A 14,372-nucleotide genomic window follows, 5' to 3' on the forward strand; every position below is an offset into this window, starting at 1 on the left:
GTGGTGGCCGGGAGCGGCCACTGTACTCCAGTCTGGGCAACAGAGTGAGACTCCAACTCAAAAAAACAAACAAACAAAAATCCATGTGGTAGCATGTGTCAGTAATTCATTCATTTTTATTACTGAGTAGTGTTCCATTGTAGGGATATACTAAAATTTGTTTATCCATTTATCTGTTGATGGACATTTGAATTGTGTCTAGTTTTGGGCATTTGCACATAAGTTTGCTATGAATATGTCTTTGTTTCTCTTGGATTAATCTCCTGAAGAAATTGCTGTGTCTTATGGTAAGTATATGTTTAACTTTATGAGAAACTGCCAAACTGTTTTCCAAAGTGCTTGTAACCCTTTTTTATCCCCGCCAGCAATGTATAAGAGTTCTAATTGTTCACCAATACTTGGTATTGCCACTTCTCTTATATTTGCAGTTTTAATTACAAGGATTATAATTCAAAATAGTTGACTTTGCTCCTTTGTAATTGGGCAGCGGAATACTTCTCTGACTCTTGGAATGCTGTTGACTGACTCCTCATTTTGATGCCAGCAGGGACTGTTTCACTGAGTCTGTAATGTACCTGAGCCTGCTTCTTTGAATTTGCATTTTGTTCTCCCAACAGAGCCATTTTCCCTCGCCAGGTGTAGGTGATTTCTTGTCAGATCTGAAACTTTTGCAGAATCGAAGCCACAGAAAAGAGTGTTTACTCCTCTGTAGTGTTTGAAGGAGGTAGAAGCAAAGCGTTTCCACCCAGTGGAAGCAGTTAGGAATTTTGCATCTAACCCATTTTTGTTCCAGTCCTTTCAGGAGACAGAGTGAAGCCAGTCTCCCTTGTTCTTGTTATGTGTCTGGACCTTGATGTTCATTTCCTCATTCTCTCTTCCTAGGCTCTTCTTGGTCTTGGCAAAACCCAAAGACCTTTCTTAAAGAAATCTATAGTCAGAACTTTATGCTGCATTTTTACTCAGGAAAGGAACAGAAAGAGAAGGGCATTATCTCCTAGGAATTCAGCACTGGAGAGACGTGAGTCCGATTTATCTTTTGTTTTGTTTGTTGTTATTGTTAATGTTTTTTATGCATTTTGTTGTTATTTGTTCACCCATCACTTGCAGTTTCCTCTTCACCTGAATTTTACTTTTTTTTGTTTTGTTTTTTTGAGTTGGAGTCTCACTCTGTCGCCCAGACTGGAGTGCAGTGGCCGCTCCCGGCCACTGCAACCTCGACCTGCTGGGCTCCGGTGATCCTTCCGACTAGCCAGAATTACAGGCACCACGCCCGGCTGATTTTTTTTTTATTGTAGAGATGAGGTCTCACCAAGTTGCCCAGGCGGGTCTCGAACCCGCGGGCTCAGGCCATCCACTCACCTCAGCCTCCCAAAGCGCGGGATGACAGGCTGAGCCACCGAGCCCGGCTTTCACCTGAATTTTAAAAATTGCTGTAGACTATGTGGCATGCATCAAATCTCAGATTCCCAGAAGAATTACTTTTTGTTGTTGTTGTTGTTGTTAATCATAAAATATAGTATAAGTGCATTGGCCAGAGACCTCTAACCCTGGCTACAGGGAGGGTCTTTGACTTTCCTCTGTTTCAGAAACTTCTCAGAATATATTGTGTGCTATTTCAGTGTCCAGGACACCTGAACAGACTCACTCCCACTACCAAAGCGGAATAAGCTTTGTTCTCTCAACTGTGCGTGACCTCCATGACCTCTGTACTGGCTTTTATCCATTTTTACACAGGTGAAGATAAGAAGTCAATCCTAGCAAAAGGTGAAGGACATAAGATGATATTAGATGCCTCTTGTAGGATATGTAGATGGAGAAATCGGGAGTTTGTTTGGGCAAGGAAGTTTTTTCCTCTTATCCAAAATCAGGCCACCCGAGGCTGGCCTGGAAGAAAAATCTGCTTTTGTACTTTGGAACTGGGGGTGAGAAGGACTTGTCAGTAGTGGCTTAAAAAAAAAATCAGTTGGACCTTTGCTTGCCTAAGATGGACAGTTGGGGGTCAGCCAGGCAGGAGCCCTGTTCCAAGCTGCAGAAGACAGAGGCCGAGATTGGACCTGAGAGCTATTATGTCTGAGCATAGACCCTTCCACCGGGATTTCTTCCACTCCCAGTTGTGTCTGCTCCCTCCCAGATGTGAAGACTCTAGAGTTCATTCCTGCAACGATTTTTCTTTGTGTGGAATTCTAATGTACACAGTTTACTTTGAAGCAACTGAACTTACTCAGCAGATTTTTTTCCCCTATAGCTTTAAGAGTTTTCAGAAAACATAACTTGAGAGTCACTCCTGGTGGAGACAATGAAAAAGAGAGGGAATTGGACGTGAGTAAAAAAGAAGAGCATTTTACAGTGCAGGCTGGGAACAGCTAAAGGAAGCTGAGGCCAAGTTTGCTGTGCTGCTTAATCAAGCAGGGAGGGAGTTGTAACCTTTGTCACCCAAGGAGTGAAGGGCATATACGCTGGGATGAGTGTTTCATGGTGGGAGTTGAGGTCATTTATTCCAGCATGGTCTCCTAGGGAGGGCGTGGGGAAAGAATCAGTCTTCCAAGTAAACTGAACGTAAGATTTGCCTCAAACATTTTATTTTCTCAGTCTTTCAGACCACATTACAAGCCAGGAGACAGGCGTCAAGAATTCGGAGCCATAAGTCAGGATTGGTGTTCAGTTGGGGATGTGAAAATCAGTCCTCATGTTATTTGAGGAAATGTACATTTCATATTCATGACTGATGGTCTTGTTGAAAGCTACCACTGGTATCATGGTTGGAAGGAAGCTCAAGTACCTGGTTTTTAAAATATACACAATAATTACTTGTCTGATTGTCTCAACAAGACTGGAAGCCTCTTGAAGACCGTGCTTATTTGTTCCTCTCTCAGGTCTTGTGTTAGGTCCTGGGAACGGGCTGTCTTCTTATTAAATAAGCTGACGGGCTTTGGGTGCCTGTCAGTCATTCTCAGGAATATTGCCCATTCTTAGTTATGTTGCACATTCTGTTTTTTTGAGTTGGAGTCTCACTCCATCACCCAGGCTGGAGGGCAGTGGCACACTCACGGCCACCCCAGCCTCGACCTATGGGCTCAGGCAATCCTTCTGCCTCAGCCTTCTAAGTAGCCAGAACCACAGGCGCGTGCTACCATGCCCAGCTAATTTTTTCGATTTACTGTAGAGATGAGGTCTCGCCAAGTTGCCCAGGCTGGTCTCGAACCCGTGGGCTCAGGCAATCCACTCACCTCAGCCTCCCAAAGTGCTGGGATTACAGGCTGAGCCACCAAGCCTGGCCCCTGCACATTCTTAAAATGTAACTTAGCCCGTCCCGTTGATCTCATTTTATCTCCTTTTACATCATTTGTTTCTTCCTGGCTTCTTTTCCACTCACCTGTGGTTCATTCTCCATGCTCAGTGGAATTGTACTGCATTAAGCACTGCTTCTCTGCTCCTAGATCTACTGTCTCCTGGGCTGGCTAGTGAGCCTTCCTGGCCATGTAATATGCATTAGGTTGATTCCTTCTGGACCAGAGCTAAATGGGCTGTTTTTGAGCCAAAAAGAGAGGAGGATATGGAGCTCCCTGGAGTTCTCTGACCTGGTGGGAGCTTGATGATTTATGAAACCTATTTCTTTCCTATCTGCTGGTCTCCCAAGAAACGCATAGCCTTTCTTCTTTCACTGTTAGTAAATTATCACGCACTGTGTTGTTGTTCGGTTAGCAGAACTTTGGTCTGAATTCCTGACAAAAATCTTCGACATTTTCGCGGTACATTTTAGGTTCTTATCAGTGCCTAACCTTATTTAGTTCTGCTTAATTCATGTGCCCCTTCTAAGTTGTCTCTGTGCATTTGAGATGCCAGACTTCGTTCTTCATCCATCATTGTGACCTTGGGTAGAGCCAATGGAGGTTGAACGTCCTCGTACCTCCATAGTTAATCTGCAAAATGGACATATTAATATCATTTCTGCAGGAAGGTATGGAACCAGACCCAGATGATAGTTCTCAGGTTTCTCTCAACCTCAGAACATATGATGCTGATTCTGTCTCATGGATATAGTCATCATGGCAGGCTAACAGTACACTGCATTAGAACTGTTTTATTGAGAACAATAGTCTATTAAATTTCTTGCTGAGTTCTCAATACCTGCTTAGATTCAAGGGTCTAATTCATGAAACATTTAACTGACACCTGCTGGGTACTGGATGCTGAGATAGGAAGATAATTCATTTAGTCAAGGGCTTGTCCTGAAGACGCTCACATTATAGAAGAGGAATGGGAGTGATTAATGGATTTTCTGGGTGGGGGAGGGAGGAAATAGTGTAGTATATGGGAGGTCATTTGATATGCACTTTGAAGAATAAATTGGAGTTTCCCCATGACTTGGTGAATGTGGTGATTCCAGGCAGAGGGAGTAGCATTTGCAAAGGTGTAGAGGAATACAAAAACATGGCATATATAAGGAACAAATCCTTTGTATTTCTTGATCATAAATTGTACGTGTGTGTGCTTATGTGAGTGTGTGTGTGTGCATGTGTGCTTGTGGGAGTAGTGTGGAATGAGGTTGGTGAAATACATAGGAGCCAAATCATGAAGGGTGTTAATGAATAATAGAGATGTTAGGTTAATCTATATGCTGATGATGAAGAATGGATTAGCAAGGACATCATCTCAAAGTCTAATGTGATTACATCTTCATCTGATTTGATTCTGGAGTAGTTTGTGATTACTTAGTAGGCAAACCTGAATACAGGCAGGTACAAATGAGCATGTTTTTAAAAAGAGTTTTACCTTTTAGAAATATATAGAAATATTGTATACTGTATTGTATGCAGAAACATTTTTGGATGAAATGATATGATTTGCCTTGAGATAATGAGGGAAATGGAAGTACGGGGCGGTTGATGAGGCAGGATTAGCTATGATTGTTAAAGTAGGGTGATGACTACCTGAGGGTTCTTGTATTCATTCTCTCTATTTTTGTATGTATTTGAAATTTTCTGCAATAAAAATTTTTAAACGGTTAGTGTGGATATCTGTCTATGCTATTCATAAGTTTATCATTTTGTTTACTCACTCAACCCTTAGAAATTGAACATCTACTCAAAATAGGTGTTTCGGGAAAGTTTGGATCATAGTATCAGGATCTAAAAGTGGAAATGACAGGCACATAAATAAGTTGAAGATAAGTTGGAGTATTGTGAATTGCATATATTAAAAACAGGTTTACCTCCAGCTGAGGGGAATCAGGGAAGACTTTGTTGCGAAGATGGCATTTAAACTTTAATCATTCACTTAAATTGATAAATAGGATTGAGCCCTACTGTGTGCCAGGTACTGTTCTCAGCTCTAAGGTCCAGCAGTGAATGGAGCAGATAAAGATTCCCACGCTTGTGAAACTTTCATCCTATTAAGGAGAGATAAACAATAAATAGTAAGCATAATAAGTACATTTTATTGTACATTGGATGTTACAGAAAAAAGAGTAGTAGTGAGGGAGAGCAGTAATGTTGGAGGTGAGGACAGCAGTGATAGGGTGCAGGGTTGGCTCATTGAAGAAGGTGATGTTTGACCAAACTTTTAGAGGTAAGGGAGTTGACCAAGAGGATCCAGTATTCCCAAGGGCAGGGCTAAGCAAAGGCCCTAGGTGGGGCACCTCTCTGCTGCATTTCCTGGCGCAGTTGGGGTGGAGAGAGCAGAGCGGAAAAGGGTAGAAACTGAGGTCAGAGATATAACAGGGAAGGGGAGGTGGCTGGTGGTGGTAGAGTGCTGGGTTGAGGGGTGGATCTTATGTGCAATCTTAATTTTTGCTTTTACTTTTAGTAAAATGAGGAGCCACTGGAGGGTTCTGAGCCAGAGGTATGACATGCTCTAACTTACAGATTACAGCATTCATTCTGGCTGTTACTTTAAGAACAAATACTGGGGTGGAGGCTGGGCATGGTGGCTCACACCTGTATTCCCAGCACTTTGGGAGGCTAACGGAGAACTGCTTGAGCCCAGGAGTTCAAGAGCAGCCTGGGCAACATGGCGAGACCTTATCACTACAAATATCAAAAAATTAGCCGGGCGTGTTGGCATTTGCCTGTAGTCCCAGCTATTCAGATGGCTGAGGCGAAAGGATCACCTGAGCCCAGAAGGTTGAGGCTGTGGTGAGCTGTGAGCGTGCCGCTGTACTCTTGTCTGGACTCCAACCCAAAAGCAAGCAAAAAACCAAAAAAACTGAGGTGGGGACCTTTTGGTGCAAGAAACATTGGTGACTCAGGCTAGAGTGACAGCAGTGAGTGTGGTGAGCAGATTTTGGTTAGATTTTAAAGGGAGAATTGACAGGATTTCTCTAAAGATAGTGTGTGGCTTGAGAGAAGGGAGATGTCAAAGATGAGTGGACTGAAGTTTCCATCAAGGAGAGAGAAGGAAAGCTACAAGAATGGTAGTTTGAGGTGAGGAGGAGGGACGATGAACTCCATTGTGGACATGTTAAGTTTAGGATGTTGGTTTCCTAAACATCTAAGTGAGGGTCAGGCAGGTAGTTGGAGTTTTAAGTTTGGGAGAGAGAACTGAGCTCCCTGATTTTCATTTACATGGTAGCTCATGCCTATAATCCCAGCACTTTGGGAGGCTGAGGTAGGAGAATCACATGAACCCAGGAGTTTGAGACCAGCCTAGGCAACATAGCGAGACCTTATCTCTACAAAAAATAAAAAAATAAAAAAATTAGCTGGGCATGGTGGCATGTGCCTGTAGTCCCAGCTACTTAGGAGACTGAGGAGAGAGGATCACCTGAGCTCAAGAGATTAAGGCTATGGTAAGCCGTGATTGTGCCACTGTACTCCAGCCTGGGTGACAGAGTGGGATCCCAGGTCAAAAAAATAAAAATAAAAAAAGAGAACAGCTGGGCTCGGTGGCTCAGCCTGTAATCCCGCTCCTTTGGGAGGCTGAGGTGAGTGGATTGCCTGAGCCCGCGGGTTCGAGACCCGCCTGGGCAGCGAGACCTCATCTCTACAGTAAATCAAAAAATCAGCCGGGCGTGGTAGCGCGTGCCTGTAATTCCGGCTACTCGGAAGGCTGAGGCGGAAGGATCGCCGGAGCCCAGCAGGTCGAGGCTGCGGTGGCCGGGAGCGGCCACTGCACTCCAGCCAGGGCAAGGAGTGAGACTCCAACTCAAAAAAAAAAAAGAGAACAGAAAGGAGCCGACCTGCAAAGGAACTCAGCCTCTAAAAGGGAACAGTGTGAACCTAGGAAGCCAGTCCTCTAGACGGAGGCATCAGCTTGAACAAGAGTGTGGTGGTAGGAAACAAAGCAGGTTGTAGATGTGTAGTAGCATATATGTTTAGTGTTATGTATTTATTATAGTTTTCTATTGAATGGAGACTTCATTTACATTTAGGTGGATAATCGTGCATAGTATACCATTCTAAACAAACTGAATTCTTGAATTTGCCCTCACTTCCCCCTTTTTAGTGGGTCTCCAGTGAACATCTGGCTATTATCTGGAATACTCTCTTATAAGGGCTCAAAACTTGGGTTGGCAACTTCTTTCTGTAAAGGATCAGATAGTAAATATTTTAGGCTCCGCAAGCCATCTGGTCTCAGCTGTAGAAGCACAGAAGCAGCTATAGACACAAGAACACATGAACATGGTTGTGTTCCAATAAAGATTTATTTGTGTATACTGAAATTTGAAATTCATATAATTTTTACACGTTACAAAATATTATTCTTCTATTGGTTTTTTCCCCAGCTGTTTAAAATGTAAAAGTCATTTTTACTTTGTGGGCCATATAAAAACAGGTGTCAGCTTAAATGATTTTTTTTTTTTTTTACTTTGTTTTGTTTGTTTGTTTGCTTGTTTGTTTTGAGTTGGAGTCTCACTCCGTTGCTCAGGCTAGAGTGCATTGGCACACTCACCGCCACCCCAGTGTCGACCTGCTGGGCTCCAGTGATCCTTCCACGCCAGCCTTCCAAGTAGCCAGAACTATAGGCATGCTCTACCATGCCCAGTTAATTTTTTTATTTAATTTTAGAGATGAGGTCTCACCATGTTGCTCAAGCTGGTCTCAAATCTGTGGGCTCAGGCAATCCTCTCACCTCAGCCTCTGAAAGTGCTGGGATTATAGGCTTGAGCCACTGTGCCCGGCCTCCAGGTTAACTTTGAACCAGATTATTCTGTCAACTGCATTGGCTGGAAATCATTTATGAAGTGGGGTGGCCAGTTCCTTTGAGTCTGTTTTTAGCCACAGTCTATTCTAAATATAGATTATTTGCATCATCTGTGTGGCCTTGTACCAGACATATTAGTCTCTCTGATGGGCAGCTGGTCTAGGTAACCTTTAGGATCCCTTTCACCCTGATTCTAATCCCATGATTTTCTTTCTGTCTTTTTTATTTATTTTAAGTTTTCAAGCACAGTTTATTTAGAAAATAAATGAGGGACAACCTCTTTCAGGTCCCCTCCCACTGTGGGAGATTTTCTGTCTTCTTAATAAATAGTACTTAAAGAAAAAAAAGAAAGTAAGTAAATGAGAGAGAGAGAGAGAGAGAGTAGGGGAGGGAGCCAAAGTTAAAAAGACATGGTGCCGGGCTCCGTGGCTCAGCCTATAATCTCGCACCTTTGGGAGGGTCAGGTGAGTGGATTGCCTGAGCCTGCGGGTTCAAGACCCTCCTGGGCAACTTGACGAGACCTCATCTTTACTATAAATTAAAAATTAGCCAGGCATGGTAGCGCGTGCCTGTAGTTCCAGCTACTTGGAAGGCTGAGGCGGAAGGATTGCCGGGCCCAGCTGGTCGAGGCTGCGGTGGTCGGGAGCGGCCACTCCACTCCAGTCTGGGAGACACAGTGAGACTCCAACTCAAAAAAAAAAAAAGAAAAGAAAACATGGCAACCACAGCTCAAAGAGCCACATGGATACAACCAGAGTTTAACAGAGCAATGGGCTCGTCCTATGATTTTCTTAAAAACAAAACCAAATTCTTTTTGAAATTCTGTTAACTCCTTAGCTTTCATAACAGTGTGCCTTCCAGAGTTTCTTCCTGTGACCTCTTCTTTTCATCCGCCTTCCAAGGCTCATCGTGCACAGGTGGCGGTCCTGCAGGCTCTGTGCCTACCCTTCTTTTCCCCCTCCCTCTGCTCTCCCTGGTTACTTGAATCAGACCATGTCTTCAGCTACCATCTCTACGTTGGCAACCAACAAATGTGTATGTTTAGCTCTGACCTCTCTCCCGAGGCTTAAAGCCTTTCAAGGTTTTTCATTACCTAGAAGGTAAAATCAAAGCTCCTTAGCCTGGCCTTAGCTCCTCTTGGTCTGAACGCTGTGGGCACTGCCAGGCAGCTGGGCTGAGCCACTAGGCAGCTTCCAGCAGCAGGTCAGCTGCTTATTCTTTCTCCCTGTCTCTGCTCAATGCCTTTCCCTCTGCTATCATGACCTTCTCTCGTTGTCTCTCCTCCTCGCTCCATTCCCAGAACACACCAAATCGGTGCCCTGCCCCTCAGAGGGCTGCTTACCTGTTGAGATTTGGTTCAAATGCCTGTGCCTCCGTGAGGCTCTGTTTCATAGACAACGTGAAACATTTTCTCTGTGTGCCCACAGTGTCTTATGAACATCAATAATTGAATATTGGCTCAGCATCAAATGTACGTACAAGTTGGTACCTTCACTAGACAGAAGTGAAGGTAGAGTTTGGGTCCCACTTGTTTTTGTAACCCAGAGTCTGGCATTTAGAAAGTGCTTACTCTGTGTTGAATGAATCCATGGGTAGCGCACTGACTTTGGTACAAATCAAAGTAAGTTGGCTTTAGTAGGCAAAGTTGAATCTTTTTATAATTCTGTTTTGTGCCTTTAAATAAACTTATCTTTTTCTCTTGTAGGAGGAAAATTCTTCCAAGGATGGTCTCCCACTCAGAGTTGAGGAAACTTTTCTGTTCAGCAGATGCAGTGTGTTTTGATGTTGATAGCACAGTCATCAGAGAAGAAGGAATTGATGAGCTGGCCAAAATCTGTGGAGTTGAGGATGCAGTGTCAGAAATGTAGGAACAGTATTTTACTTTACGAAACGATAAAGAGTTTCAAAAGAGAGACTGGGCTGGATGAAATGCTAGACCAGAGCCACAATTCTTGGATTTTAGTGCCAGGCTATAAAACATGGATGCTAGACTTTTTCTTCCATCACTTGGAACTGAATTTGGTAGTGTACATTATCTATTCATCCATTTATATAAATATTTATGGAAAAAATATGGCTAAGACATGCTTTTAGCTTGGTCAGGGAAAAGACAACCATAACTAACTAAAGAAGATGGCCGGGGAAGGTGGCCGCCAAGTGTCCAGCACTTTGTGTTGTGGTTGAAAGCGTGGCCTTTGTGGTTCACTGGAAAGCTAGTTCTGGTTCAAAGTCTGAGTGGGTCCGGGGTCAGTGCCTCTCTCTTTCCTGCCCTCCCACTCTTAGCTGTGGCAACCCCCCTGCAGCCCAGTTGCCCGGTCATGGACCATTTAGTTTTCAGCTGCATTTGATGCGAGAGCGTCCAGGCTTTGGTTTCTTTCTTGGTTTACAAAAGCTCACAGCTTTCAAGAACGGTACCTATGGATAGGATGTATGGTTTTCCCAGATCACTGGATGGTGTATTTGTAGAAGCAAAGCACACGGCCACAAAATATGAACGTGATTCTCAACAGATCTTCAAAAGTATATTCCCAGGACGTGTTTGTTGTTCCCAGGGGCTCTTGGTAGCACCTTCCTCACAGTGGATGCTGTGAAGACCTGGAGCAGTAAGCATGTAAACTTTGAGGACAGCTGACATGGCTGGCCTGACTGTTGGGTCTTCCTCCTAGGACACGGCGCGCCATGGGCGGGGCAGTCCCTTTCAAAGCTGCTCTCACAGAGCGCTTGGCGCTGATCCAGCCCTCCAGGGAACAGGTGCAAAAGCTCATAGCAGAGCGTCCCCCACACCTGACTCCTGGCATAAGGTAAGGGGAGTCCAAGTTCTGGTACACTGTCATCTCCCTATCAGCACCAGGGATTTGGGCACATCCTCCTGCGAGCATCTGTTACCTTAGAGCTCCCTCTGTATGGTTCGTTTGGCACTTCCATGTGGTCGTGTCTGGCTGGTTGTCTGGCCCTGCTGGTGTCTGCTGTCCTCCCTCCCTCCCTAGGGTGACCCTAAGCTTTCCCTGTGTATCTTTAGCATGTGTTTTTCTGGGTCTATGCACAGAACAGAGTTGCGGAATGGTTTCCAAAAGCAGTCAGGCCATACCCGTTAATTTCTAAATGCATTTAGAAAACTATACAAAACATGGGTGCTAAAATATATACAGATATCAATAATTATATTTATTAATATAAAACATTAATTCCCCAGGCAACATACCTTGTCAGCTGTACCTCAGGCAAATGCATGCAGGAGAAAAATACATATTTTTGTTTCCTATTTATGTTTCATTTTTTTCACTTCCGTATTAATCACTGCTTGGTGTTTTATATTTTATTTTTGCAGGGAGCTGGTAAGTCGCCTACAGGAGCGAAATGTTCAGGTTTTCCTAATATCTGGTGGCTTTAGGAGTATTGTAGAGCACGTTGCTGCAAAGCTCAATATCCCAGCAACGAATGTATTTGCCAATAGGCTGAAATTCTACTTTAATGGTAAGACCTTAATGATAACACATTCCTTATCTGTTTTATTATTCACTATACTTGGTCATGTCTGGTGGATTGCAACTCAAGCAGGTTGGCATCAAAGTTAAATATTGAGCCGGGCTCGGTGGCTCAGCCTGTAATCCCACGCTTTTGGGAGGCTGAGGTGAGTGGATGGACTGAGCCTGCGGGTTCGAGACCCGCCTGGGCAGCGAGACCTCATCTCTACAATCAATCAAAAAATCAGCCGGGCGTGGTAGCGCATGCCTGTAATTCCGGCTACTTGGAAGGCTGAGGCGGAAGGATCGCCGGAGCCCAGCAGGTCGAGGCTGCAGTGGCCGGGAGTGGCCACTGCACTCCAGTCTGGGCCACAGAGTGAGACTCCAACTCAAAAATAAATAAATAAATAAATAAAGTTAGATATTGAGATGCATGATTCTCTTGACTAGGATCTTCTGCTCTTTGGTATCCTTTGCTTTGCAAAGTAGACCTAGGTCATCATCTATTCTAGCTTTAGCATCCATAGCCCCACCTATCTGTAGATGAGTGTCTGCATTCAGTGAAATGTTCATTCCTATGTAGCCCACATGACTTATTTTGTTATGTGTTATATTTCAATTCTTTGAGAGCTCTTCTGCGTTTGAAACCATTTAGACTCAAGAAGGAGAGTTTTGTTAATGGGTTACTGCACTCCAGCTGCCCTTGGGGAAGTGTACTATAGTCTAGACTGTAGCAGAGCCACAGCTAAAGTTTTATATCATCTCAAGAGGGCTCTAGTTATGCTAAGGGATGGCTGATATTCTTAAAACCAAGTTATATTTAAAGAATTTTTAATGTGTTAAATAGAACATTTTTGAAGGATCTCGATAGAGATCACAGAAAAAAGAAGTCAAGAATGAGTGTGGTAATTATTTAAGAACAGAAATAACTTATTGAAAATAAACTGGAATTGGGCTGGGCTCAGTGGCTTATACCTGTAATCCCAGCCCTTTGGGAGGCAGAGGCGGGAGGATCACTTGAGGCCAGGAGTTTGAGACCAGCCAGCGCTGTCTCTACAAAACAAAGTTGGGATTTTCTCCCAGGTGAAGGGATATATTCACATTTTAAATTTAATATATTGCTATTTGATGGTATTCTGCCACCTTAACAAGTTTGAGAATCACTATGCCGAAAGCTTAGAGAATAAAGTGAATTTACCCCAGTGTTTGTGACCCAATAGAGCCCCCCTACAGTAGGTATTTATAAGTTAAAAGCAAAGCTTGTTTATTCCTAAGAATGGGTATGGGATTCCAGGCTGTGTGGCTTCACTGAGGGCCATTTTTAGCCTTCTTGGCATTTAAATGAGGATATCATCTGTGCAGAAAACTGGCTCTAATGATACGCTTCTATAGATTTCTAACACTGTTCCAACTGCTCTTTTAAGGCGAATATGCAGGTTTTGATGAGACGCAGCCAACAGCCGAATCTGGTGGGAAAGGAAAAGTTATTAAACTTTTAAAGGAAAAATTTCATTTTAAGAAAATAGTCATGATTGGAGATGGAGCTACAGACATGGAAGCCTGTCCTCCTGCTGTATGTATGAAGGATACTAATTGTTTCTCAGGTTATACTTTTGTTTTAGACAGCTGATTTAGAACTATAAAGACTTATAACAGGGCCAGGCATGTTGGCTCAGGCCTGTAATTTCAACACTTTGGGAGACCGAGGCAGGAGGATTGCTTGAGCCCTGGAACTTGAGACCAGCTTGGACAATATAGTGAGACCTCATCTCTACAAAAAAAATTTAAAAATTAGCTGGGCATGGTGGTGCAGGCCTGTAGTCCCAGCTATTTGGGATGCTGAAATGGAAGGATCACCTGAGCCCAGGAGGTCGAGGCTGTGGTGAGCTGTGATTGTGCCACTGCACTCTAGCTTGGGTGACAGACTGAAACCCCCACTCAAAAAAAATCCCCCAAAACTGTTCATGACCCCTCGTCCCTGTAGTATGGCCTTTTAGCCCAAGTTTGTGGTCAATAAGATTTGACTTTTTCCCCCAGATAATATTATCAACAACTATTATAACCACAATTTGAAAGTCATTTTATATTTTATACACTATTTCCTCATACATTATGTCATTTAATCCTCATAACAGCCCTGTGAAGTAAAATGTTATCTTCTTTTTACTAATGGAGGAACTGAGGCTCGCTGAGCTTATATAACTTACAATAATGTATCAAAGCATTTTATTATGCTTTTTATTTTTATTTTTATTTTTTAGAGATAGGAAGAATCTCACTACATTGCCCAGGCTGCAGTTTAGTAGCACTATCATAGCTCATTGCAGTCCTGAATTCCTGGGCTCAAGCGATCCTCCTGCCTTAGTCTCCCAGGTGTCTGGGACTACAGATGTGTACCACCATGCCTAGCAGTATCAGAGCATTTTATTCCGAATTAATATTGTTTTCTAAGACTAGCAAGTATTTTATTTCTAAGCATTTTAAAATCAATGCAGGAAAAAATGCTGTATAGTGTGTCCTAAATATTAAATGTGTTCACGTCACAAAAGACTTTGCCCTTATTATGTCATTCTAACTTAAGAATGGGAGGCTGGGGTGATTGCCTGAGCCCGCGGGTTCGAGACCCGCCTGGGCAACTTGGCGAGACCTCGTCTCTACAATAAAATAAAAAATGAGCCAGGTGTGGTAGCGCGCGCCTGTAGTTTCAGCTACTTGGAAGGCTGAGGCGGTAGGATCGCCGGAGCCCAGCAGGTTGAGGCTGCGGGG

At 43.6% G+C, this 14,372-nt stretch overlaps 1 protein-coding gene across 1 annotated transcript in view; it reads left to right on the forward strand.

Moving 5' to 3' along the window:
- Positions 1-893: 893 nt before the first annotated feature.
- Positions 894-14,372, forward strand: part of PSPH (phosphoserine phosphatase) — a 16,440-nt gene continuing 2,961 nt past the window's right edge. Inside the window, exons 1-5 of the mRNA XM_008070198.2 lie at positions 894-1,018; positions 9,848-10,006; positions 10,809-10,943; positions 11,471-11,616; positions 13,031-13,179. Of these exons, the coding sequence (XP_008068389.1) occupies positions 9,867-10,006; positions 10,809-10,943; positions 11,471-11,616; positions 13,031-13,179 (570 nt within the window). The 5' untranslated portion in view covers positions 894-1,018; positions 9,848-9,866. The remainder of the gene's footprint in view (positions 1,019-9,847; positions 10,007-10,808; positions 10,944-11,470; positions 11,617-13,030; positions 13,180-14,372) is intronic.

The sequence above is a fragment of the Carlito syrichta genome, unplaced genomic scaffold (genome assembly GCF_000164805.1).
Source record: "Carlito syrichta isolate Samal-C Ts95f unplaced genomic scaffold, Tarsius_syrichta-2.0.1 Scaffold313183, whole genome shotgun sequence".
NCBI classification, from domain to species: domain Eukaryota; kingdom Metazoa; phylum Chordata; class Mammalia; order Primates; family Tarsiidae; genus Carlito; species Carlito syrichta.